This window comes from Bufo bufo, chromosome 4 (genome assembly GCF_905171765.1).
Source record: "Bufo bufo chromosome 4, aBufBuf1.1, whole genome shotgun sequence".
NCBI lineage: Eukaryota > Metazoa > Chordata > Amphibia > Anura > Bufonidae > Bufo > Bufo bufo.
Genome location: NC_053392.1, coordinates 363,316,160 through 363,342,556, shown reverse-complemented (window position 1 = coordinate 363,342,556; position 26,397 = coordinate 363,316,160). Strand labels below are relative to the sequence as shown.

The 26,397-nt window shown below is 43.6% G+C and overlaps 1 protein-coding gene across 3 annotated transcripts in view; it reads right to left on the bottom strand.

Moving 5' to 3' along the window:
- TRMT11 (tRNA methyltransferase 11 homolog) overlaps nucleotides 1-26,397 on the bottom strand; it is a 74,136-nt gene that overhangs the window by 47,480 nt on the left and 259 nt on the right. Inside the window, exons 2-9 of one of the 3 annotated variants that reach the window (XM_040429102.1) lie at nucleotides 25,350-25,415; nucleotides 21,434-21,507; nucleotides 20,157-20,238; nucleotides 19,926-20,018; nucleotides 17,168-17,302; nucleotides 10,520-10,676; nucleotides 5,964-6,044; nucleotides 4,377-4,541 (exon numbers count right to left, since the gene is read on the bottom strand). In XM_040429102.1, the coding sequence (XP_040285036.1) occupies nucleotides 4,377-4,541; nucleotides 5,964-6,044; nucleotides 10,520-10,676; nucleotides 17,168-17,302; nucleotides 19,926-20,018; nucleotides 20,157-20,238; nucleotides 21,434-21,507; nucleotides 25,350-25,415 (853 nt within the window). Of the gene's footprint in view, nucleotides 1-4,376; nucleotides 4,542-5,963; nucleotides 6,045-10,519; nucleotides 10,677-11,993; nucleotides 12,082-17,167; nucleotides 17,303-19,925; nucleotides 20,019-20,156; nucleotides 20,239-21,433; nucleotides 21,508-25,349; nucleotides 25,416-26,397 lie in introns of those variants that run through there. The other 2 variants (XM_040429104.1, XM_040429105.1) reach the window with 2 other exon arrangements.

Here is a 26,397-nt window from a genome sequence, read left to right as displayed (position 1 = left end):
ATAGAGATAGGAATAAGCTGCTCCCAGAAACCCCTAGCAGCGGCTTATCTCTGTTGAGAACAAAACGATCGGTCACACTGAAATCCAGCTATCAACGAGAATTAGTTACAGGCAGACTATGCCAAATACAAGCCTCTTGTCAGTGAAAAGGCAAGCTCATAAAATTTACTGTATTTTTTGGTCTATAAGGTGCACTTTTTAGCAAGAAAAAAAAAATCTTGATAAAAAGTGCTTGCATCTTATAGTCCACAGTCAAGGTGGTCCAACAGTGCCAGACCCCCTGCTTCATTAACCCTTTCATGACCAAAGGTCATTGATGCCCCAGTGTCCAGGTCAAAATTTACAAATCTGACATGTGTCCCTTTATGTGGTAATTGCTTTGGAACACTTTTACTTATCCAAGCCATTCTGAGATTGTTTTCTGGTGACACATTGTACTTCATGATAGTCATAAATTTGAGTCAATATAGATCACCTTTATTTATGAAAAAATCCCAAATTTACCAAAAAACTTAAAAAATTTGCAATTTTCTAAATTTCAATTTCTCTGCTTCTAAAACAAAGTGATACCTCATAAAATATTTATTACATAACATTACCCATATGTCTACTTTATGTTGGCATCATTTTGGAAATGTTATTTTATTTTTTTAGGACGTTAGAAGGCTTAGAAGCAATTCTTAAAATTTTTAAGAAAATTTTCAAAACCCACTTTTTAAGGACTAGTTCAGGTCTGAAGTCACTTTGTGGGACTTACATAGTGGAAACCCCCCAAAAATGACCCTATTGTAGAAACTACACCCCTCAAGTTACTTAAAACCAATTTTACAAACGTTGTTAACCCTTTAGGTGTTCCACAAGAATTAAAGGAAAATGGAGAAGAAATTTCAAAATTTCACTTTTTTAGCAGATTTTCTATTTTATGAAATTTTTTTCTTTAACACATTAAGGGTTAACAGCCAAACAAAACTCAATATTTATTACTCTGATTCTGCGGTTTACAGAAACACCCCACATGTGGTCATAAACTGATGTAAGGGCGCACGGCAGGGCGCAGAAGGAAAGGAACACCGTATGGTTTTTGGAAGGCAGATTTTGCTGGATTGGTTTTCTGAACGCCATATGTTTTTTATTTTTCTACCGATCGTCTTGTGCAGGGGCTCGTTTTTTGCAGAAAGAGTTGAGGTTTTTATTGGTACCATTTTTGGGTACATATGATTTTTTGATCATTCATTATTACACTTTATGAGGCAAGGTGGCCAAAAAATTGGCTGTTTTGGAACAGTTTTTTGTTTGTTTTTTACAGCGTTCATCTGAGTGGTTAGGTAATGATATAGTTTTATAGAGCAGATCGTTACGGACGTGGCAATACCCAATATGTATACTTTTTCTTATTTATTTAAGTTTTACACAATAATAGCATTTCTGAAACCAAAAAAATGATGTTTTAGTGTCTCCATAGTCTGAGAGCCATAGCTTTTTAATTTTTTGGGTGATTGTATTAAATATGAGCTCATTTTTTGCGGGATGAGGTAACGGTTTGATTGGTACTATTTTGGGGTACATACATCTTTTTGATCGCTTGGTGTTGCACTTTTTGTGATGTAAGGTGACAAAAATTGCTTATTTATTTACACCGTTTTTATATTTTATTTTTTATGGTGTTTATTGGGGGTTGATGATGTGATATATTTATAGAGATGGTCGTTACGGACGCGGTGACACCTAATATGTGTGTTTTTTTTTTTTTTTATAGGAAAAGGCAATTTATTTTTTACATTTTTATTTATTTATTTTTATTATTTTCACTACTTGAAGATCCAGCGGGGCTGATGGTTGTACTATACTTTGCAATGCTCTTGCATTGCAAAGTACACTGCTCAAAAAAATAAAAGGGAACACAAAAATAACCCATCCTAGATCTGAATTAATTAAATATTCTTCTGAAATACTTTGTTCTTTACATAGTTTAATGTGCTGACAACAAAATCACACACAAAAAAAAATGGAAATCTAATTTTTTAACCCATCGAGGTCTGGATTTGGAGTCACCCTCAAAATTAAAGTGGAAAAACACACTACAGGCTGATCCAACTTTGATGTAATGTCCTTAAAACAAGTCAAAATGAGGCTCAGTAGTGTGTGTGGCCTCCACGTGCCTGTATGACCTCCCTACAACGCCTGCGCATGCTCCTGATGAGGTGGCAGACGGTCTCCGGAGGGATCTCCTCCCAGACCTGGACTAAAGCATCTGCCAACTCCTGGACAGTCTGTGGTGCAACGTGACGTTGGTGGATAGAGCGAGACGTGATGTCCCAGATGTGCTCAATTGGATTCAGGTCAGGGGAACGGACGGGCCAGTCCATAGCATCAATGCCTTCGTCTTGCAGGAACTGCTGACACACTCCAGCCACATGAGGTCTAGCATTGTCTTGCATTAGGAGGAACCCAGGGCCAACCGCACCAGCATATGGTCTCACAAGGGGTCTGAGGATCTCATCTCGGTACCTAATGGCAGTCAGGCTACCTCTGGCGAGCACATGGAGGGCTGTGCGGCCCTCCAAAGAAATGCCACCCCACACCATTACTGACCCAATGCCAAACCGGTCATGCTGGAGGATGTTGCAAGCCACAGAACGTTCTCCACGGCGTCTCCAGACTCTGTCACATCTGTCACATGTGCTCAGTGTGAACCTGCTTTCATCTGTGAAGAGCACAGGGCGCCAGTGGCGAATTTGCCAATCTTGGTGTTTTCTGGCAAATGCCAAACGTCCTGCACGGTGTTGGGCTGTAAGCACAACCCCCACCTGTGGACGTCGGACCCTCATATCACCCTCATGGAGTCTGTTTCTGACCGTTTGAGCAGACACATGCACATTTGTGGCCTGCTGGAGGTCATTTTGCAGGGCTCTGGCAGTGCTCCTCCTGTTCCTCCTTGCACAAAGGCGGAGGTAGCGGTCCTGCTGTTGGGTTGTTGCCCTCCTACGGCCTCCTCCACGTCTCCTGATGTACTGGCCTGTCTCCTGGTAGCACCTCCATGCTCTGGACACTACGCTGACAGACACAGCAAACCTTCTTGCCACAGCTCGCATTGATGTGCCATCCTGGATAAGCTGCACTACCTGAGCCACTTGTGTGGGTTGTAGACTCCGTCTCATGCTACCACTAGAGTGAAAGCACCGCCAGCATTCAAAAGTGACCAAAACATCAGCCAGGAAGCATAGGAATTGAGAAGTGGTCAGGTCACCACCTGCAGAACCACTCCTTTATTGGGGGTGTCTTGCTAATTGCCTATAATTTCTACCTGTTGTCTATCCCATTTGCACAACAGCATGTGAAATTGATTTTTACTCAGTGTTGCTTCCTAAGTGGACAGTTTGATTTCACAGAAGTGTGATTGACTTGGAGTTACATTGTGTTGTTTAAGTGTTCCCTTTATTTTTTTGAGCAGTGTATAATACAATCAGATGCCCTGTAGGTGGCAGCACCGGACGCCTATGCCATGGCAACCGGACGCCTTTGCAAAGCGTCCGGTTGTCATGGGAATCATCGGGCGCTGCGATCGCAGCAGCCCTGATGGTTGAGAGAGGGAGCCCCCTCCCTCTATTAACCCCATGGATGCTGCTACTGCGGCATCTATAGGGTTACAGCAGTGTCAGCATATAGCTGACACACGCTGCTGATGGCGGCGGCTCAGGAATGGAGCCGCCGCCATCACACACAGAAGGGGGACCGATCGGGGGCAGCACTGGAAAGGGGGGAGGGGGGGGCAGCATTTTACAAATGACAGATCGGGGCAGGAGGGGGTGGACCGCATTGGGGGCAGCATAAGAAGAAGGACAAGGACAAGAAGGGGGCACAGATCGGGGGCTTCAAGAAGGGGGCACAGATCGGGGGCTTCAAGAAGGGGGCACAGATCGGGGGCTTCAGGACACATTACCTGATTTCAGGCTCTGATCTGCAGAGCGCAGATCAGAGCCTGAAACCGGCATTTTAACACTGCCTCGATCCGATTGGTTAGTCTGCACAGACTAACCAATCGGATCGATTGCCGGCAAGGGGCCACTCTGATTGGTCCCTTGCCGGCATTACTGCACTGTATGCTGTCCGTGACAGCAGCAGTGCAGGGGCAGAAGCTTTAATCCAAACGGATTCAAGAGCTGCCAGAACGTTTATAGACGTGGTAGCTGCACGGGGCATGTGCAACTATCACGTATATATACAGATTGCAGTCGTGAAGGGGTTAATGATCCAGCAGAGCACTCATACATCGCTTTTCCCGATCAAAAAGGAAAAAAATTTCAGCCAAGAAGACACCAAAAGGGTTTGGACTAAATCCATCAAATGTGAATGTCTTTAATATCTCCGAAACTTACGGTCTGTAATGATTGCATCAAACAACGGCCCTTTTCTCCAGATGGGTTTGGATGCATCAGACACTAGGACATCAAGATAGTATTTCTCCAACCCATACTGGCGTAAATTGGCCCTTATGTTCTCATCTGGCCCTCTCCACTTCTGGTTCATTCGAGTGGCTTTACCTGAAGGTCGATGGAAAGAATATGAAACATAAATGTCTAAAAAATGTAAAGGTGTTCTCTGTGTGATAAAAGTTCTCTAAATTATGTATTTTAAAAAAACAAAACAAAAAACAAACATCATGGGCACAGAGGGACACACTGACGGGGAACTCAGATTGTGAGCTCCACATATATATGTCAGCGCTAAGTAAGTGAGTAAAATAAGTGAGTAAAATAAGTGAGTAAAAAATAAAACAAACAAAAATAGTCATACCTCATTGCTCCCCCGACACTTCCCAGTTCCCACCCGTATCTACTTCTTGGTGACTCTCAGCACATAGGAATTGACTGAAGGCGAGGGGCAACGGGAAGCATCGGATCAGGAGCAGCAAGGGATTGGTGTGAAGCAAGCATTGTGAGGCTTTTTAAATCATTTTATCAACTGGACAACCCATTTAAGTTCTGATTAACTGTATACTCAGCAAATGCAAAATTCAATATTCAATAACGCAACTATCTGACCGGTCTGACAGATATTGGTTATTCCCGTGTAAAGAAGCAAGTCTTCAGGTATTACTGTGACAATGCCACAAGAGTATTCACAGCAACATAACTTCATACACACAAGATACTAAACGGAGACACACAGAGCTTGCTGATGGTCTCCACGATCAACTGCATCTTATTCTGTAAAAAATATATATATATATATTGTTTTTTTATAACTGGTTTTCTTTGAAAATTACGGTTGACGTGATCAGAATTGAAGTTAAATAATTATTCTGTAATGGAGAGAGAGAGGGACTGGAGACATGTCGACTGGAGTACAAGCAAGCTACAAAACGGCTGATAATGTTTAATGAAGATCACTTGGAGAAATGCTTTTTAACACACAATGATGCAATGGAATAAAAAAAAAATAATGAAATCAAAAAGGTATCCATAGCTTGTAAGGAATCCTATCATCAGAGGCAATGTGCTGAACAGCTACAGATAAAACGTCACGAGAAAGAACCTGTTTTCCAGGGCCAGTTGTACCACATTAGCTATGTTCTGTTAATACTAGTTTAGCATGAAACATCCACCCAGCTCTTCAAAGCCTTAATGTAATAAATGTTTCCAGCGCCGTGGTTCTGGCAGTAATTATTGTGCATGGTTCAGGACTGAAGACTGCACTGTATACTCGTTTTCCATGCAGACAGTAAAAGTAATTACTGAACTGTTGGCCTCCTATAGAAGCATGAACCCCGGAGTTTTATTCTGCTTCATATTAGGAGCAGATTCCTTACAAGGTGCCCATGCACTAATACAAGAGCTTACTACCAGGACATCACTTTATATTCGTCAGCAATTCTACACTATGATATCAGTGTGACATACAACCATGACTAACTGATGGAAAAGGCATTCGGTATAGGTAGAAAATAGAAGATGGTTACTCACCCCGTCCATGGACTGTATTGTAATCAATCTCAGTGCCGCACACGTAAGCCCCAAAGTGGGCACATGGTACCAAAAGACCCCCTACAGGAAGAATCAGTCTACGGTCATCTATATGCTGATGGAAGCCTTCACATGTTATAAAATGGCAATCAGGATCTTAGGTCTAAATAGTCAGCGGGGACTGTGACATTGATGGTAGAAACAAGTAGATGTACCACCATAAGTGTGAGCGTAGTTAAAGGGTAACTGTCATGTTTTCATAAAAAAATTAAAAAAAACAATTTTAGCATATGTTACTGCTGCAGCAGCATTATGCATAAAGCAAGCTTTAGTTTCTTCACACACCACTGTTTTAGTTGAGTTTTTCCCTTAGTTACGGCTGTTTTAACCCCTACAATATAAGGATCTCAAGATGGTTCCTCTGCCAGTTCTCTGAGGCCAAAACTGCCTTCCCTCCCTTCCCATACACACTTGCTGTAGCCAGCAGCTCCCTGCCAGCCAATCAAATTGGATTACTGAGAGACACGCCTCCTCACTCTGAAGCCTAATGCAGGCATGCAGTGTGAAGGACCGCCCCTCTGTCTTCCTGTCTTCTTAGCCAGAGACAGACAAGCCATAGCAACTGTCTTTTAAGGGAGCAGTGGAAAGGGACAGAGGACATTGATGAAAGCAGTTATTATAAGGTAATTACAGATCTTTTGACAATCATTGACAGAGTAACTCAGGTATACATGCCTAGCTCTAATAAACTAGCAAATAAAAAAATATTATGACAGTTACCCTTTAAATGAAACCTCTCAAGTATAACATCAGAGCTGAAATGCATGGAATATTTAAAAGTGGGCCAGGGCACTCCATTCCAACTCCTCCAGAACAGGGGGCTCGGGTTCCCCGTTTTAGTGATGTTGGGGGCCTGCTGATGCATTTATCACATATCTAAAACCTCCATTGAACCCACAATACAAAAGGTTTTTGCTAAATCATAATCTATGTAAGGCCTCATGCATACGACCATATTTTTCAGCTGTGTGCCATCTAGATTTTTTGCACACTGACCCACTCATTTGTATGGAGCCATACACACATCCGTATTTTTTGCACATCTACAGTATGTGGCCATTCCACAAATTAGAGAATAAGTCCTATTCTTGCTCCTATTTTTCCGTATAGAGGAGTCTATGGAAAAACGGTTAAAAGAAAGAAAAAAAAAAGTCATACCCAAGGCATGCTACATTTTGAACAAAACCGCTATGGACCCAGAAAACACAATGCAATTGATGAAACATGCAAAAAAATGAACAGTTTGAAGTGCCTTTAAAGGGGTTCTGCACTTTGTTTAAACTGATGATCTATTCTCTGGATAGATCATCAGCTTCTGATCGGCGGGGGTCTGACACCGGAGACCCCCGCCGAAAAGCTGTTTGAGAAGGGGGCGGCGCTTCAGCAGCGCCACGGCCTTCTCACCGTTTACCGCTGGCTGAGTGACGTCATGACCAGTTCCCTTGAATGGAGCTTAGCCGCGCCCAGGCCAGTTGATACTAGTCGTGACATAACTGGGCCTGCGGTAAACAATGAGAAGGCCGCGGCGCTGCCTTCTCAAACAGCTGATCGGCGGGGGTCCCGGGAGACAGACCCCCGCCGATCAGAAGCTGATGATCTATCCAGAGGATAGATCATCAGTTTAAACAAAGTGCAGAACCCCTTTAATAATTTTCTACCCACTTACAGCTAACATTGGGCTGCAAAAAAAAAAAAAGTGCCAAAATGCAAAGTTTTTGCAAAAAGATCAGTTGGGGATCAGAACTTATTTAAAGGGGTTATCTGGAAATTTGATACTGATGAACTATCAGCAGAACAGGTCATTAAATCGGTGCCAGGAGTCGGACCCCCACCGATTCTGATATTGATGACTTATCCAGAGGCAGCTGTGCTTACCGGAGATCCAGTGAGTGTCATGGCCTCCTGGCAGTATTGCCGCTTACCTCCATTGACTTCAATGGGACTTAGCTGCGCGAAGGCCATGTGACCAATGTGCGGTGACGTCACTGGCCTAGGAAGAGGCCTAAGTGCTCCCGGGACGCTGCACAGCTGATCGGTGTGGGTATCTGGTATCAGCCTCCCGGCGATCTGATATTGATGACCTATCCTGAGGAGAGGCCATTAATATCAAATTCCCAGAAAACCTCTTTAATAAATATTTCTGAATTTTAGTTGTATGGATAGTAATACTATATACATAAGCATGTGCACAAATACCCATTTAATACCTAGTCTATATTCCACCCTTTAACTTTACAAGGAAACCGGAGGGCCACCCAGATCCACTGTCTATGTGATTAATACACAACTACATAGGCGCTGACTGATATGTTTTTGAGGATTTATAATATAAGGAAATAAAAGTATATAATGAGCTGAGGAGAACAGCCCTTGAAAGACGGACAGGCAAATTATAAACTTCCCAAGTTTACTTTCTTTCATCCACGTCTAAGCATTTATACAAAAAGGGACTGTCCAAAAAATGTTAGAAAAATACGTTACCAAAACTGTGTTCAACATGGATCCTATTTCCTTAGCTTTTTAGTAAATATACAAATGGGAAATGTCCGTAGAAAAAAATGTTAGAAGTTATTATTAGTTTTAGCTATGGGACAGGCAGCTCACTGACATTATGCTGGTATTTAAGGCCTAAAGAAGCACAGAAGGCCTAAAAAATAATGCATATAGCATGTGAGAAAGATAGAAGTGATTATAGATATTAAAGTCCACCCTTGACACCAACTCTCTAAAATGCATACATCTTACCCCCGGTTCCATTAGTAAAACACATGTTTTATTTAGGGCAAAGGGAGCTATAATGGTCATAAATACAATTAATATGCTGCAAAATGAATGCGCCTATATCCGAATTTTTAAGGATGCCCATAACGCTGTTTGACTGTAGGACTTTTCCTATGCAACGCTGCCCTCTTGTGGAAGACTGAAGGTAGCCAATTGTTTTGTTCAAAGCAACCTATTTAAACCCAGTAAATGTGACTTACAAAACGGTCCACAATTCCTACATTTTCCAGAACTGTGTATACCAGTAGGGCCATCATACGGGGACACTCATTTTTCTTACATATTCTTACACTTGCACCAATCTTGAAGAGAGAAGACTCTGGACATCCGCTTCTCTCTAGTAAGGCCTCTATTCAGCAGTCTAAAACTGCCCCCATAGTGAGTATACACGTTACAATTCTGCATGCAGTTTTAATTATTTCTGATCATACCCAGCAATAAATCGCTTTGTGTAAATGACCCAATCATCATGGTGTCTAAAACCGGTCTTGACTTTTTGCCACGTGGGAGTACTCTCCCTGTGATGCCATAGCTAATATGCTGCATATGACCTAGAGGGATGACACATTTATTCATACAAGTCGCCAAACTTCCCAAGGTCCCTATGGCCTCTGATGCAAAGTAATAAAAAGAAAACTAGTAGTTTTGTGCAGTACAGTCTGTCTGTCCCATCAAGGACAAAGAGGTGAGGGACTATAAGGCTCAGAAGAATGGTCAGTGTTAGACCTCATGCACACGACCATATTTTTTGAGGCTCAAATGCAGACCCAAAAAATAGGGGCCTCAAAAAACGCTGTTGACATCTATGTGCCGTCTGCATCCGTGTGGCTGTGCTGCAAATTGTAAAACCTGTCCAAGTCTTGTCCATTTTGAGGGCAAGAAGAAGCATTTCTACAATGGGGCCTGTGAAAAGTGCGGGATGCACATCAGTATTTTGAAGATCCTCGATTTGGGGACTTCAGAATGGATATGGTCGTGTGCAGGAGGCCTTAGAGCCACCCACACAGAATAAATGCTAAGTTCTGGGTGAGAAAACACATGTTTGATAACAGGCTAAAAGGACAGAGACAAAAAAAATGGTGGACTTGGTTCCCTGACATGATCCATGCACCTATACTTTATCAAAGGCATATTTTCTAAAGCTACATGTCTGAGAACCATTTACATTCTTCCTTTGATGGATGACAATCCCCAACCTGCTTAAATGTGCAAGAAAAATGTACTATTCCTGCTGTTTTCCGAATGCACATGGATAATTTTTATGGATAAAGCGGAAATTTATAGTTGTCTTTGGATGAAGCGGCCATCTGTTTGGTCTCATTACGGCTGCTGATAGATCAATGTCGCGTTCGAAAACTTAACGCAAACATCCTCCTTGTGCTTGTAAATTCCTAATTAGAAGTTGCCAACCCCTGTGGAAACATACATGTGTCACTTATCCCTCCCCAGGAGCTCATAAACCGTCATAAGCTAGAAAATGGCAATAAAACTACTATACCAACAGTCAAACTTTTCAGGACCTCACAGTATGTATGACAAATTTAAAATGAAAAGTCCTTTTTTAAATGCTGTAACATAAAATGTCTACGTGGGGGGCAATGGCAAGAAAAGTCATTTGAAATATCCGGAATCTAAAGTATATACTGCACAGGCAGCACTTTACAAAAATATAGTAGGAAAATACTGCAATCGGAGAATGTGCAGCTGGACCTTACCGGTGCCTACAAAAGGATCGAACACCAGATCATTGGGTTTTACTTTTGCATGGTTTGCCATGATGAAGGAAAGCCCAGCATCCATGCTTGTGTTCCCAATAAAATGCCTCTTTTTCACACTGTAGGAGTTGATTAATTCTCTTTGTCCATCTGCAATCTTGATAAAGAGAAAAAGACAGAAAAAGTTCAGTTCAATTTACTGGATAATTTAAATTTTCACTGAAAGGTCCGGTCACCTCTCTGGTCATGTCTGGCTTAGTATATACTTGTATTCCAGATGTGATCATTCTGGAGAACGTTTTCTATGATTTGTGCCATTCCACTGTCACACCTACAGTCTTACGGCAGTGGGCAACGGCTGTCACATGGCCGTTTTTAGCACTAATTAAAATCTATTGGGGTTGTTCTCATGGCGTTTTTTTTTTTCTCTATGGCCAGTGAATAGCAGCCTTCAAAAAATAGGACATGGCCATTTTTACGGCCAGACAGACCCCACTGAAATCAATGAGCCCATTTTTAGGGCGCAGTGGCTTGCGCCTCAGTAGTATCTTCATTGGTGGCACAGTGTCCTCCCCCTCCCCCCCGTATTATATTCATTGGTGGTAGTGGCCGCAGGGTTCCCCCCACGTTCAAAAAAGTCTGAACTATTAAAATATTAAAAAATATCTCCTATGCGGTGAACGCCGTAACAGAAAAAATATAAAAACCATGCAATTCACAATTTTTTTTGTCACCTTGTCCCACCAAAAAATAGGATCAGACTGTTCTATCATGGGTCGGATGTTCCATAAAATGCAGAATGCATGCAGCTTTTTTTTGTGTTTTATTTTTTTTCGCGTGGTATCGTATGGTATCGAGTATTGCAATACTTTTTTATGGTATCGAAATCAAATCAAAATTTTGGTATCGTGACAACCCTAAAATGAATATGTGTAAACCCAAGCTAAAAAATGTATGAATAAATTGACAACTAAGTGTTAACATTGGCCTTTTTTCATACATTTCTAGAAGAAAGAAAAGCACATGTAGAATTATGTTGAGAGAAAAAACCTCCGGAATAGTTATTTCATGAAGAATACATGTCTTTACAGACAAGAAAGGCGTGTGACAGGTTCCCCTTTAAAGGGTAAAGACTATGGAAAATCCCTTACTGGTGAGAAGTCTCAGCACTGTGACTCCTATTAGTTAGGAGAATGTGGGTCCTGTGCAGCCCATTAGTCTTCTAAATCCGGGTGAATGGAAGGATAGAAACTGGCAATTTCTAAATAAAGATCCCCAAATGACCACATATATGTGCTGTGGATACTGGTGGGCTCTGGGTCCATACAATGGACCATGGCCTTACTCATTATCTGCACATGTGCTGAATGGTTTCAGCTACTATTCTATAAAGTGACCAACCCCTTTACATAAAACATCATACAATGAATAGTTGACTGCTTTATATAAGAGGAAAATATTGGATTACACTTACCGGTAATCGGTTTTCTTTGGGCCTATGACAGCACGCCTCCTCCTCAGGACAGAAAACAGAACCGCCTTATAAAGGAGAGATCATCCCCTCTATCTCCAGTCCTTTTCTCAAGAACTAAGAAACATAACATCTTAACAACCTAACAATATCTATTTTTTATATATACATCTATGCATCCACATATATATACGTATACCTATATACAATGTTTACATAGGGTTGGGAATTAACCGTGTGCTGTCATAGGATCAAAAAAAACCGATTACCGGTAAGTGTAATCCAATATTTCTCTCTCGCCTATGACAGCACCCCTGGAGAATAGCCAAGAATTTGTCTAGGACGGGACCACAGCCTGAAGTACCTTACGACCAAAAGGTAAGACCTTCGTTAGAAGGTAACTGTAGTCTATAGTGCCTAAAAAAAAAGTATGCGGAGAGCTCCAGGTAGCTGCCTTACAAATCTGCTCTATAGAGGCAGAAGCTCTCTCTGCCTATAACTGATCTCGTAGAGTAAGCCCTTACCCCCGAGGGCGGAACAACTCCCTTAAAAGAGTAATCTAAGGAAATGGCCTGTCTAATCCACCTAGCAATAGTGTGAGAAGAGGCTGCAGATCCCTTTCTTGCTCCCTGAAACAAAATCAGCAGACGTGAGGAGGATCTCCAAGGCTGAGTGACCTGTAGATATTGCAAAATATATCTCCTAACATCTAGACAGTGGTACTCTGATTCCTTTTTATTTTTAGGGGAAGCACAGAAGGAAGGTAACACTATCTCCTGAGAACGATGAAAACGTGAAGACACTCTTGGTAAAAAAGAAGGATCAGGAGAAATTACAACCAGATGCTCCAGGATCACCAAATAGGGAGGGTTAATCGAGAGCGCAGAAATCTCACTAACTCTTCTAGCCGAAGTAATGGCCAGAAGGAAAGCAAGCTTAAGGGAGAGCAACTTTAGGGAGATTTTATCAATAGGCTCAAAGGGGTCTGAAGTGAGAGAGGAGAGTACCCAATTTAAATCCCAGGGAGGAATTTTACTTTCACAGACGGGGGATAACTTGGATACTGCTGTTATAAACCTCTTAACCCAAGAATGTTCTGCTAATTTAAACTCAAATAGGGCGCTTAAGGCAGAAATCTGGACCTTTAAAGTACTGGGCCTAAGTTTTTTGTTCCATCCCTCTTGTAGGAAATCTAAAACGAGCGATGTCAGGAGCTTCCAGCACATCCACAGGTTTTTTTGCGAATCTGAAAAAGGCCCTCTAAATTCTAAGGTAGATCTTGGAGGTGACCTTCTTCCGACTGGCCAACAGAGTGTTTACCACATCCTCGGAGAGACCTCTTTGCTTTAAAATCTCCCTCTCAAAAACCATGCAGTCAGGTGTAGATTCTTCACATCTGGGTGAAAAACTGGTCCCTGGGACAGAAGCTCCTGTGATTCTGGAATCACCCACGGTGTTGCTATTGACATTTTGCGGAGCCAGGAAAATCATACTCCTCTTGGCCAAAAGGGAGCAATAACTATTACTGTGGCTTCCTCCTCTCTGATCTTTTTGAGGACCCTTGGTAGCAATTTTAGCAGGAGAAAGGCATACAGAAAGCCCCGCCTCCAGGATTGGGCCAGTGCATCCACTGCTCTCGGATGCTCCTCCGGTGAAAGAGAAAAGACCTCTACTTTCTTGTTCGCCCTGGTGGCAAAGAGATCTATCTCCGGAGTTCCCCATAATGCTGCTACTTGATTGAAAACCCCCTGATCTAGGGACCACTCTCCCTGGTATAGTTGATGACTGAGGAAATCCGCTTTTACATTCTCTGAACCCCTTTGATGTACTGCAGAAAGGGATAATAGAGAAGCTTCTGCTAGGCTGAAAATCAGCTGAGTGAGAGACATTAGGCCCCGAGCCCTTGTACCTCCCTGCCGGTTGATATAGGCCACTGCTGTCGTGTTGTCTGAATAGACCCTTACGTTCCTGCCTCTGATGACCGGGAGACTCTGTAGTAAGGCTATTCTGATTGCATCCAATTCCCTGAAATTGTGCGAATGGGACAGAGATTTGCTGTCCCAATTTCCCTGCAATAGAAGTGACCCTACACGGGCTCCCCAACCGGATGGGCTCGCATCCGTGGTTAAGGGGAGAACCGCCTCCCTGGTCCAAGGAACTCCTCTTTCTAGGTTTTTTAGGTCCATCCACCACTCCAAGGAATCTAGGGTCTGGGGAGATAGCGACATCACTGAGTTCAGAGAGGGAAGACTTTCATCCTAATCCCGCAGGATCTGAAGCTGAAGAAGCCTTGAACGGTAATAGGCCCTTTCCACCCCCGGAATAGTGGCTGTCATGAGACCCAGTACCGACATGGCCTCTCTTATGGTGAGTAAAGGAGACGAGAGAAGCTGCTGAACTCTTGATCTGATAAGTAAAGCTTTTTGCAGCGGTAGGGGGCACTTCTGGGAACTGGAGTCCAAAATTATTCCTAGGAAACTGCATCTCTGGCTTGGGCATAAACCGGATTTTTCTAGGTTTATCTCCCATCCCAGCTTCTCTAGGACCTCCCTGAACCAGACAATCTCACCCTGAAGAATCTAACCTGACTGGGCCACCAGCAGAAAATTGTCCAGGTATGGTATAATGATGACCTCCTTCTCCCTGACGTGGGCCATCATCTCCGAAATAATCTTTGTGAAAACCATCAGAGCTTGAGCCCGGCCGAAGGGTAATGCCTGGAATTGAAGATGCAGAATCTCTTTCTCTAACTGGACTGCTACCCTCAGAAACCTCTGCTGGCTGGGATGAATGGGGACATGATAATACGCATCCCTCAGGTCTACTGTGGCCATAAAGCAATCCAGGAACAGATTGTTCACTGCAGACCTGATGGACTCCATACGAAATCTCTCGTACTGCAGGAATTGGTTCAAACACTTCAAGTTTATTATAGTCCGAAATGAGCTATTTTGTTTTTTGACCAGAAAAAGAGTTGAATAAAACCCCTCTGTCAATTCCTGCTCTGGGACTTTTACCAACACCCTTTTTTCTATCGGGGAAAAAACCTCTGAGATGATGTCTTGCGGGATCTGTATGGAAATATGTAATTACAAATCTCCCTACTGGGAGACTCTGAAAATTTAGCTTTAGGCCTTTCCCTATCACAGAATTTATCCAGGGGATGTTGGAGATCTTCTGCCACTGAGGAGCAAAAAGAGACAGACGACCGCCAACAGGCGCTCTGGCGTCATTGGAACTGCTTTTTTTGAGGCATCTGACCCGGAAAAAAAGAAATCCTTTACTCTTCCTACCCGGACCTGCAAACTGTTTTGCTCTTTCTTTTCCTTTAAAGACTTCCTTTATTAAATCTAGGACGGGAAGACTTTTTCGTGCCTGACTAAGGGAAAGCCCTTCTTAGTAAATCATCAAGTACAGGCCCAAACAAAAATTCTCCCTGACAAGGGATAGCACAAAGTTTTGCCTTGGAACCAACATCCCCATTCCAGCCTTTTAACCAAATAGCCCGCCGGGCAGAGTTGGATAAGGCGGAAGCCCTAGCGGAAAATTTTAAGGTATCCGCAGAGGCGTCAGCTAAGAAATCCAATGCATTGTTTATAGTGGGGAAGGAGGAAAGTAACTGCTCCCTAGGGGTACCCCCTTTAATGTGATCCTCTAGCTCGCCCATCCAAACCTTTAGGGACCTGGCCACAGACGTAGCGACAATAGCAGGTTTAAAAGCCGCCGCAGAGGCTTCTCAATTCTTTTTTAAATAAACATCTGCCCTTTTGTCCTTTGGGTCCTTAAGCAAACCCATATCCTCAAAGGGGAGGGTGATTTTTCCTGACATTTTTGCTACCGAGGCATCAAGTTTTGGGGCCCTATCCCAAGGAACAGACAATCCCTCATCAAACGGATACTTCCACTTTACCGAAGAAGGAACGAAAAACGTCCTATCCGGTCTTTTCCATTCTCTGGCAATTAACTCCTGAATGTTCCTATGTACATCAAACACTTTTCTCTTTTTGGGTCCTAAACCTTCAAACAGAGTCCTGGACAGAATGCTGTGGCTTCTGCTCCTCCAACCCCATAGTAGCCCTAACCGCCTTTACTAGAGAGTTGGTATTCTCCACATGAAATATGGTCTCCCTGCGGCCTCGTCCTCAGAAGACTTTTCAGATGACCCCCATTCTCCTTTCTCCTCCAAACCGGAAAGTATATCACTGTCACTTGAGGGGGAGTCCTTAGTAGCGGCAGCAGAAGAAGTACTGGGACGGTGCTTTATCAAACCGCTAACTGACTCTCTGACCTCTTCACGTATCATCTGTTTAATGCTGACCATAAAAGACGGGGCTTCCTCCTCCATTAACTTGCTGATACAGCCTTGACATAGGGGCTTTGCCCAGGCAGAAGGAAGTTTCTTCTTACACACACCACACCTTCTGTTTTACTCCGGAGGTCTTCCTAGAAGACTCCTTTGAAACCTAAGCAACAAGAAATGATCCCATGAGCACATAAGATAGAAATTTCATGCTGGGGTATAACCCCTCTTACCCCACCCTGGTACCGATGTATCATTGGCGGTCTCAGTGGGTTCAACGCGCTGAGTCTGCTCCATGTTTCATACGGCACACAGCAGCCTAATGGAGGAACTGCCTCGTTTGTTTCACCCAGCAAGGCAGTGAGCCGGCTGGGCTTCTCTACTAGGCGGGCGCTAGCCGGCATCCCTCCCCTTCCGGTCCGCAGCGTTAGCTTCCTCCCACCACCGCAACCCAGAAGTAGCAATTTCATAGCGCGGGCCGGCGGCCAAACATGCAAACACGGCCGCAGAGGTTCGCAGGAGCCCCAGAAGGACAAGCCCTCTCAGGAACCTGGAAGGAGGACGGAAGGAATAAGGATAGAGAAGGGAGCCCAGACTTCTGCAGCGGCTCCCGGAGGAGGCTTACGCCGCACAAAGTAACCCTCCACACACTATTTACAATAGCCGGGGCCTTCGCAGCTCTAATCCTAATCTTCTATCGGCGGATCCAAATTCCCTCCTGCCCCTTAGGACAGTAAACAGAACTGGAGATAGAGGGGATGATCTCTCCTTTAAAAGGCGGTTCTGGTTCCTGGTTCCTGTCCTGAGGAGGCGGTCTCTCCCGGGGGTGCTGTCATAGGAGAGAAAGAAATTATATTTTTAGCTAGTTAGTACTCACCCACCGGCCAAAGTAGATCTTCAGGGGATCTTTTGGGGCGGTATTTGGGTTAGCTCCATAATCCTCCAGTAAGTAGAATATGTGTTCTGCATTCTGTAAACTAACTTTCCCTTTAAATGGCATGAACTCCATTGCCTGTGTGTGCAAACAACCCTTATTAGATATACAAGAAGTACAGGAAGTGCAAGCATGAAAAACAAACATGGACTTTTTTCATGGTCAGTTATTTTTTTGAAAACGTGAAGGGGCAGCAGCACTGCTCAGAGCCCTCTGTCCATTCCCTATTCATCAGTCCTGCTCAGCATTTCAAGCATGTGACGTACCGATCCCCTGTACTTTCTCTGGATCTGTACTCTATACGCTCAAAAAGTCAACCGAGCCAATGAAAGCCCAAGGGGCAGAGCGCTCTGAGCAGCATTTCTGCTCCTTTGTGTTTTCAAATGTTTAGATACCCTTCAACAGTTCTGAAGGTTTTTTAACAACCCTGGTCCAGTATATGGTCCCCCTAGAACAAGGATCAGCAACCTCCGGCACTACAGCTGTTCTGAAACTACAACTCCCAGAATCCTCCTTTTACTTCTATGGGAATTACAAGAAAAGCCAAGTACGTGTACATGCTGAGAGTTGTAGTTTCACAGCAGCTGGAGAGACGAAGGTTGCTGATCCCTGCCATAAAGACTAGTGTTGGGACATCGACGGACAGGTGTTACCTCCAAAGTAAGAAGCCACTGATAGTCCTTCTACAATCATGCCCATTCCCCAGATCAAGAACACTTCCGTCGAAATACCGAAAAATCCATGAGGGGAAAAAAAAAGTCCATATACCTCTGTATGAAATTGGAGATCTATAGGGAAGTACAGACCAATGGAGGTCTATGTGTGGCGCAATACAACGTACATGGCATCCATTGAGTAATCATAGTCTCTGACGTAATTTGCGGTATCAAACAAAGTACTTGGCTCAGAAACAAACGCTGCTTCACAGAACCACAGACAATCTTAGAAGAAAATGGATACCTCTTGATTTCAAAGGTTGTATTGCAGCACTTTGTCTTCCGGCTACACAGAACAAGTGTTTTCATTGATCCCCTCTGAGATATCAGCTGTTTGTGAAGACTCCCAGCAGAAGGATCCCTGAGTGTCTACATCAAACTGCTTTGGATGTTTTTTATGGTACAATTAAAGGCTTACGCACACAACAGTTTCTCTCTTCCAGGTGCTTTTTTAAAAATGGACAGCACACAGACCCATACAAGTCAATGACGATATCCCCAATCCGAAAAACTCACTGCAAGCCCTATTCTGGTCCATTTTTGCAGATTAGAGTGTGGGAGCCAGAGAAAAAATAAAATAAAATAACGAATGCACACAGAAGCCATTCGTTTTTCAATATAGGAAAATCAGACACGGTTGTGTGAATAAGGCTTGAAGGGTTCTCATGGAATAATTTAAAATAACCGCCAGCACCCTGCCCCTAAAACATGAGTAGGATTGGTTGCCTCCACTTGCAGAGCTGCCTAGGTGGGTGAGGAGCGTGTCCTCACTGCACTCTGGCACTTGTATGTACAGTGATCCCTCAAGATCAAATGGCCACAGGTACCATATTTTCTGCTCACCATGGTCTTTCCTGGCCCATTGTAAGTTGAAACTAGACTCATATACAATGCCTCAGACTCCTATCCAACCAACCTACAGGGCTACATCTATGGTAAAACACTTGTACTATGTGACGGTGTGGTACTACTACCTCTGTACTGCTCTTCACCTGTGTCAGGATGAGCTGCTCTTCTGGATGTCAGGCGAGGGCGGCTCTACTGTATTTTTCTGGTAAACCGCAATATACTGGACCGTGAAGACGCTCTAGTCCTCATCACAGAAAGTGATGGATAGCTTCCAGCATTTAGTCATGATTGTTATATGTAAGGTCTTGCTTTATATGTCTTATTTAACTGCTTATTTCTCCTAAAGGAGTTGTCTCACTTCAGCAAATGGCATTTACTATGTAGAGAACGTTACTACAAACCACTTTCTAATGTATTGTGATTATCCATATGGCTTCCTTTGCTGGCTGGATTCATTTTTCCATGGTTACGACCACACTTTAAGAAAAAGCACCGGCCTATGCACATTGCCACGGTCCTGTCCACCAGAGAGGCCAGCGCTTTTTCCTATAGTGTGCAAGCACGACCACTGCTGCTGGATTGTAGGGTGGTCATATCCCCTGGAAGCGAGCAGTGTATAATGTGATGGAAAAATTAATCCAGCCAGCAAAGGAGACAATATGGGTAATCACAATACATTAGTAAGTGCCTTGTATTAACTTTCTCTACATAATAAATGCCACTTGCCGAAGTGAGACAACCCCTTTAAATCTTCAATTTCTTCTTACCTTGGGATGACATTTTGGGGCTTTGGAGCCAATTATTAGTTTCCCATACAGGTATGCAATGCACTCAGGTTACAAAAGTTTCAACATACAATAGTTGTGACGGCACCAATTAATATTGTAACTTGAGGGACCATCGTACTACAAATTGATGATTTTCCTGTCAGGCTGCTCAGCCATGATGACATATCATAGGCAGGATCTCAGCATTATCATCTACTGATTAGCAGTGTATAGTGTAGTGAGGCCTCCTCCCCCCAGACAGCTCACATCCTAGGACAGGTTATTGGCGGCCATTTTAAATCATCCCTGGAGAACCCCCTTAAATTCTAGCCAAACATTCTCGGCTTTGACAGTGGAATGACTACTCACATCTATCTTTACAACTTTTTCTTTCTGTGCCAAGGTTTTATTGAAGCTATGGATGCAGATCTTGTATGTGGAATTGGGCTGAAGATAGGGGACCTAAAAGAAACAAAGGAGCTATAGTTAAGAAATACGTAAAGTATTTAAGATGCTAAAACTAATGTTAAACTGAAATGTAAAAGCAAAATATTATTAGTGTAGGACCCTGTATAGTCATAATCTGGTGCTTTCTCCTACCATATTTTCTACAGGATAGCTTTGGATTGATTGCTTGAGCTCGTTCAGGCCTTTTCCATGACCCCACAACTCAAAGAGCGACCTAAGAGTACAAGAAGAAATCATTTCAATTGGCAAGTATTAGAATTCCATATAGCAATCATTGTGCAAAGTTTACTGGATGCACATTTTTTTTAGCCCCAAAGGCTAATTACTAAAACTAACACTTTGTCATTTCTTAAGCCATACCCCTTTCTGGGAAGTCCGACCCATGCCTCTTTTTTGAGCGAGGCGCTAATAGTGTACATGACACATAGTAAATGTGGTTCAAAGCATTTGCACCTTCATCTGTTTGTCCCTCGTATACAGATGCCTAAAGCCTCGTGCACAAGACCATGTTTTTGGTCCACGTCTGATCTGCATTTTTTGTGGATCACATGGGGATTTAATTATTTCTATGGGGGCGGCGAAACATACAGACAGCGCAAGTAAGTCACTCGTGTGCTGTCTGCATCCATGCGGTCAGTCCACAAATTCTAGAACATGTCCTAAGAATAGGCAGTTCTATAATATGGACCGTGGAATGCACAGGACCAGCATCCTAAGTGGGGAGTTTTATAAATGTTTTTATGCCGCAATTGTGCAATCATTTTAAAAGTTGAAATGGAAGGGGCGAAGCTTAGCGGGAGAGGTGTGGACAACCACGGCCAGCTGGATTCACTATAAATGACACCAGAAATTGTAGCTGAAGTCTACTCTGGCTCTTAGCTGGCATAGATTTCAGTTTCCGAAGCACGGAAAGTCAGAAGATGAGGCAATTTATTAAGGGGCTTGTGCCATCATACACCAGTGCACTATTTACTAAGCCTGGCGCAGGATGTCCCACTTTTAGTAAATCCCGTCCACTGTATTTTTATTACCGAGTCTGGATTGTACCTTTTAGGCTATGTTCTCATGTCAGAATACAATCTGACTTGTATTTCAGTAGCCTTGTAGCTTTAGATCCATGCCAGATGTGCATGAAGATTCAATCCATGCCATTAAATTTACGATGCAAGTAAATGGGGTTTGCGAAAACAATGGATGTGGATTTCTAATGGATTTAGGCACAGAATCTTACATGTGTCAGGGTACCCTTACTATTGGGACATTTGTGACACCTAAAAGGGGAACAGTTAGCTATTCGCTGTTGTGTTCCTTTAGTAACATAGAAATCATTATGTCTACGTATCAACTCAAGGGCCAAAAAATATAAAATGCCCACAGAAGGCAGAAATAGTCATTTTCCCAAGACTTACTTTGCACACACAGTGCGATGCATTATTTTCCTTGCCAGGGCCTCACTTGGGATATTAAGAACACAGAAAGGAGACTGTGAAGAAGAATATGTAAAAAGAAAGTTAAGATACAGTACAACAAGAAACTGCAGATGTGGATTTTACATATCATTGTTGACTTTATGTCGCCCTTTGCACTACATACTGGGTCTAGATTGGATCTATGTGTCTATATGTCATATATATATTTGGTAAGAATTAAGATACACAAAGAAAATGAAAAAAGGTGACATCACTTTGAATAAAAACGCACAAGAAACACAAAGTGAGAATTTATGCAGCTTACAAATTAATCTTTATTATCCGTCCGCTGCTAGTTTCAAGGGGTTATCCCAGGAAAAGTATTAGTAAGTAATGAATAGGGCATTTCAAATGACATATTATTTCAATATACATGCGATATTAATATTGTTACTAGGGATAAGCGAATCGACTTCAGATCAAACATCCGAAGTCAATTCGCATAAAACTTCATTCTAATACTGTACGGAGCAGGAGCTTCGTACAGTATTAGAATGTATTGGCTCCGATGAGCCGAAGATATTGCTTTGGGTACCTTGGAACTGAACCCGAGTTCAGGAAATGTTTTTTTACAGTACAAATTTATTTATGAAGGCTTTCATACAAGACCAAAATGACAGCTAAAGTCAAAGCAACAGAGGAGAAATCACTGTTAGAACTCGAGTTGGGAATAATCGCAGATAAAAGCTGCTTTTACTTTCACTTTCAGCTGCATTCACTGCATCCCGATTTCTATCAGTGATATCTTCCCCTGTACTGAACATATTGCTGTCATTCTGGTATTGTCTGAAAGCTTGGAATGTCCATATCTCTAGCTGGTACCGAACCAGAGATATGAACAGCTAAAGCAGGCCCCCACTCCCTGTCAGTGTGGAGGAGAATGAGGGAGCAGCTGACAGGCTGCAGGAAAAAAGAAAAAAACTGTAAAAAATATATAGAAATGTGGCATTATCCTCAATGTACTGACCCACATAATAAAATGATGTTATTTTTACCACACAGTAAACTGAATACCGTGAAAAAATTCCATAAAATAATGTGAAAATTGCTGTTTTTTTTTTTCTTTCCTCCTAAAAATAAAATAAAACACACTACCGTATTTGTCGCCCTATAAGACGCACCGGCCCATAAGACGCACCTAGGTTTTTAAAGAGGGAAAATAAGAAAAATAATATTTTTAACCAAAAGGTGTGCTTTTGGTGGGTTTTGAACTAATGGTGGTCTGTGCATGACACTACTATGGGGGATCTGTGGATGGCACTGTTATGGGGGGGGGGATCTGTGGGTGGCACTGTTATGGGGGGGATCTGAGGAGGCACTGTTATAGGGGGGCATCTGTGGATGGCACTGTTATAGGGGGGTGATCTGTGGATGGCACTGCTATGGGGGGGTGATCTGTGGATGGCACTGCTATGGGGGGGGTGATCTGTGGATGGCACTGTTATGGGGGGTGATCTGTGGATGGCACTGTTATGGGGGGGTGATCTGTGGATGGCACTGTTATGGGGGGGTGATCTGTGGATAGCACTGTTATGGGGGGGTGATCTGTGGATGGCACTGTTATGGGGGGTGATCTGTGGATGGCACTGTTATGGGGGGGTGATCTGTGGATAGCACTGTTATGGGGGGGTGATCTGTGGATGGCACTGTTATGGGGGGTGATCTGTGGATGGCACTGTTATGGGGGGGTGATCTGTGGATGGCATTGTTATGGGGGGGTGATCTGTGGATGGCACTGTTATGGGGGGGTGATCTGTGGATGGCACTGTTATGGGGGGGTGATCTGTGGATGGCACTGTTATGGGGGGTGATCTGTGGATGGCACTGTTATGGGGGGGTGATCTGTGGATGGCACTGTTATGGGGGGGGTGATCTGTGGATAGCACTGTTATGGGGGGTGATCTGTCTGTGGATAGCACTGTTATGGGGGGGGGTGATCTGTGGATGGCACTGTTATGGGGGGGTGATCTGTCTGTGGATAGCACTGTTATGGGGGGGGGTGATCTGTCTGTGGATAGCACTGTTATGGGGGGTGATCTGTGGATGGCACTGTTATAAGGGGTGATCTGTCTGTGGATAGCACTGTTATGGGGGGGGGTGATCTGTGGATGGCACTGTTATGGGGGGTGATCTGTGGATGGCACTGTTATGGGGGGTGATCTGTGGATGGCACTGTACTCTTGATGTACTGGCCTGTCTCCTGGTAGCGCCTCTATGCTCTGGACACTACGCTGACAGACACAGCAAACCTTCTTGCCCCAGCTCGCATTGATGTGCCATCCTGGATAAGCTGCACTATCTGAGCCACTTGTGTGGGTTGTAGACTCCGTCTCATGCTACCACTAGAGTGAAAGCACCGCCAGCATTCAAAAGTGACCAAAACATCAGCCAGGAAGCATAGGAACTGAGAAGTGGTCTGTGGTCACCACCTGCTGAACCACTCCTTTATTGGGGGTGTCTTGCTAATTGCCTATAATTTCCACCTGTTGTCTATTCCATTTGCACAACAGCATGTGAAATTGATTGTCACTCAGTGTTGCTTCCTAAGTGGACAGTTTGATTTCACAGAAGTGTGATTGACTTGGAGTTACATTGTGTTGTTTAAGTGTTCCCTTTATTTTTTTGAGCAGTGTAATTAGTCTTCATTAAAAAAAAACATCCTACCATATTGCTGCTGTACAGTTTGTTAAAACAGAAATACTCTGTATGTAGAACACCATCGAAAATGCAACACGGCATTATCATGATTTATAATGCTATGTGTCTCTGCATGGCCTTTTTTCCACAGAATCATAGTGACATAAAGCTGTCAGTGTGATTCTGTAGAAATAAGGTCAAGCAGAAGCACATAGCATTATAAATCATGATAATGCCGTGCTCCTTCAAGTCCAGAGCGGATCACACTCACATACGGAGCGTGATTCCCGCAATGGACTCGCTCATGTGAATCCAACCTAACAGCTCCATTACACTTCCGAGGATCAGTGAGGAACTCAGCACTTAGGCCTCATTCATATCTCCGTTTGTGGATCTGGCAGGCTGATCCTCTACCTCACTGCCGAATCCACATTGACCGCAATGGGGAACTGCCAAAAATGCTGGGTTTCAGCCGGGCATAAACCGCTGCATTCAATGCTTTTCTTCTGGCCCAAACCCAGCATTTTTGCCAGAAATCGGACGGATCACCACCGGACCCAATTGCAGTCAATGGGGATCTGGTGGTGAAGTAATGGATCCAGCTGGCTGCTTTGTGCCGGAACAGCCTGCTGGATTGACAAATGGAGATGTGAACAAGGTCTGATCACAAAGCACTGTATTTTTCAAACTATAAGACTGACCTTTTTTTCCCCAAAAGCAGGGGGAAAATGGCAGTGCTTCAGGTCACAGTGCAGTGCTAGGCCAGCAGAAGACCAAGGAGTGGTGAGTGTCAGTGCAGTCTATAGCAGGAGGTAAGTTCATTTATTTTTCTTGTCTGATGGAGCTTGGGGTCTGATCTTAGGAAGAATGGGGGTCTGATCGAGCTTGGGGTCTGATCTGAGGAGTAATGAGGGTCTGATGGAGCTTGGGGGTCTGATCTGAGGGGGAACGGAGGTCTGATGGTGCTTGGGGGTCTGATCTGAGGTCTAATGAAAAGTATTTTTTTTCTTATTTTCCTCCTCTATATCCTAGGTGCATTTTATGGTCTGGTGCGTCTTATAGCCTGAACAATACAGTAATTGCATATGGTAGTAGTATGCCATCCATTGCTATCATGAAAATTCCCTATTAAGTGCCATCAAATAAATGTTAAAGGAGAGTTATCTCATGTTTACATCAGGCTATACAGACATGTACACACTTCTACACATCTACAAACCGTTTCATGGTCTTCTTGAATATTATTGATATTGCCGCCATAAAGTGAGAGAAGGGTGTGTATTTCCTGCATGGTGGAAAAAGAAGAACCATATTAATATTATCACTATGCCAATGACTTACCACTCTGTACAGTGTGAGGGGAACTTAGCAGGACAGGAATTTTGTAGGTCTGTTTTGCTTAAAGGGGTTATCCAAACTATAAACCATGCCCCCCCAATACTTACCTCGCTCCCTGGCACCCACGTCGCTCCTGATCCCCACACGGCCACCGCTGCATTGTGGGTGATACTAGGGAGGCTCGTCCCTGTCATGGCCTGCTATTGGCTGCTCCCCCCGTCGCTGGATGCAGTGGCGGCCATGCGGGGATCAGGAGCGACGCAGGTGTCGGGGAGCAGGGTAAGTATAACCTATATGAGGGGCCCGGGCATTGGGGGGCATGTTTTATAGTCTGAATTTCCATTATTTACTCCAGATTTATGAATCGTCACAAATCACAAGCTGTTTGATAAGTGCATCTCGGAGATGTTACTCCACTTTTTAGTTTCTTAAATCTTTTAGTTTCAATTCCTCACCATTCAAGATCTCTACTTGCTGCCAGTGAATGGGGCATTCTTATTTACATCAGTGGGCTGAAAAACCAATACAGACCTAATCCTATTCACAGTTAAAGGGCTTATGTGGCGGATAGGCTTGGGTTGGCTCAACAAAACTGGTCACAGCGGTGACCGTTACTCTGCCAGTAACTGGCGGGGCGTGCCCTTCTGTCTTTCTAAATGGGGCTACCAAGTGCGGAGGTCTGCAAAGATCTGTAGAACTAAGGGGCAGCTGGAAATCCCGAATGGGCCCAGCCGAACAGTTCTGTCCCTGTCCTGGAGGGTCTCTAATGACAGCAATGCTATAACTGAGGATTGCCAAGGCATGCTGAGACCTATTGTACTGGGTTCTGGGTGGAACAAAGAATGTTCCCGTTCACTGACAGCAAGCAGATCTCTTGAAAAATGAAGAAGCATTGATGTGCAAATGACAGAAGAAAGTGGTCTGTTACT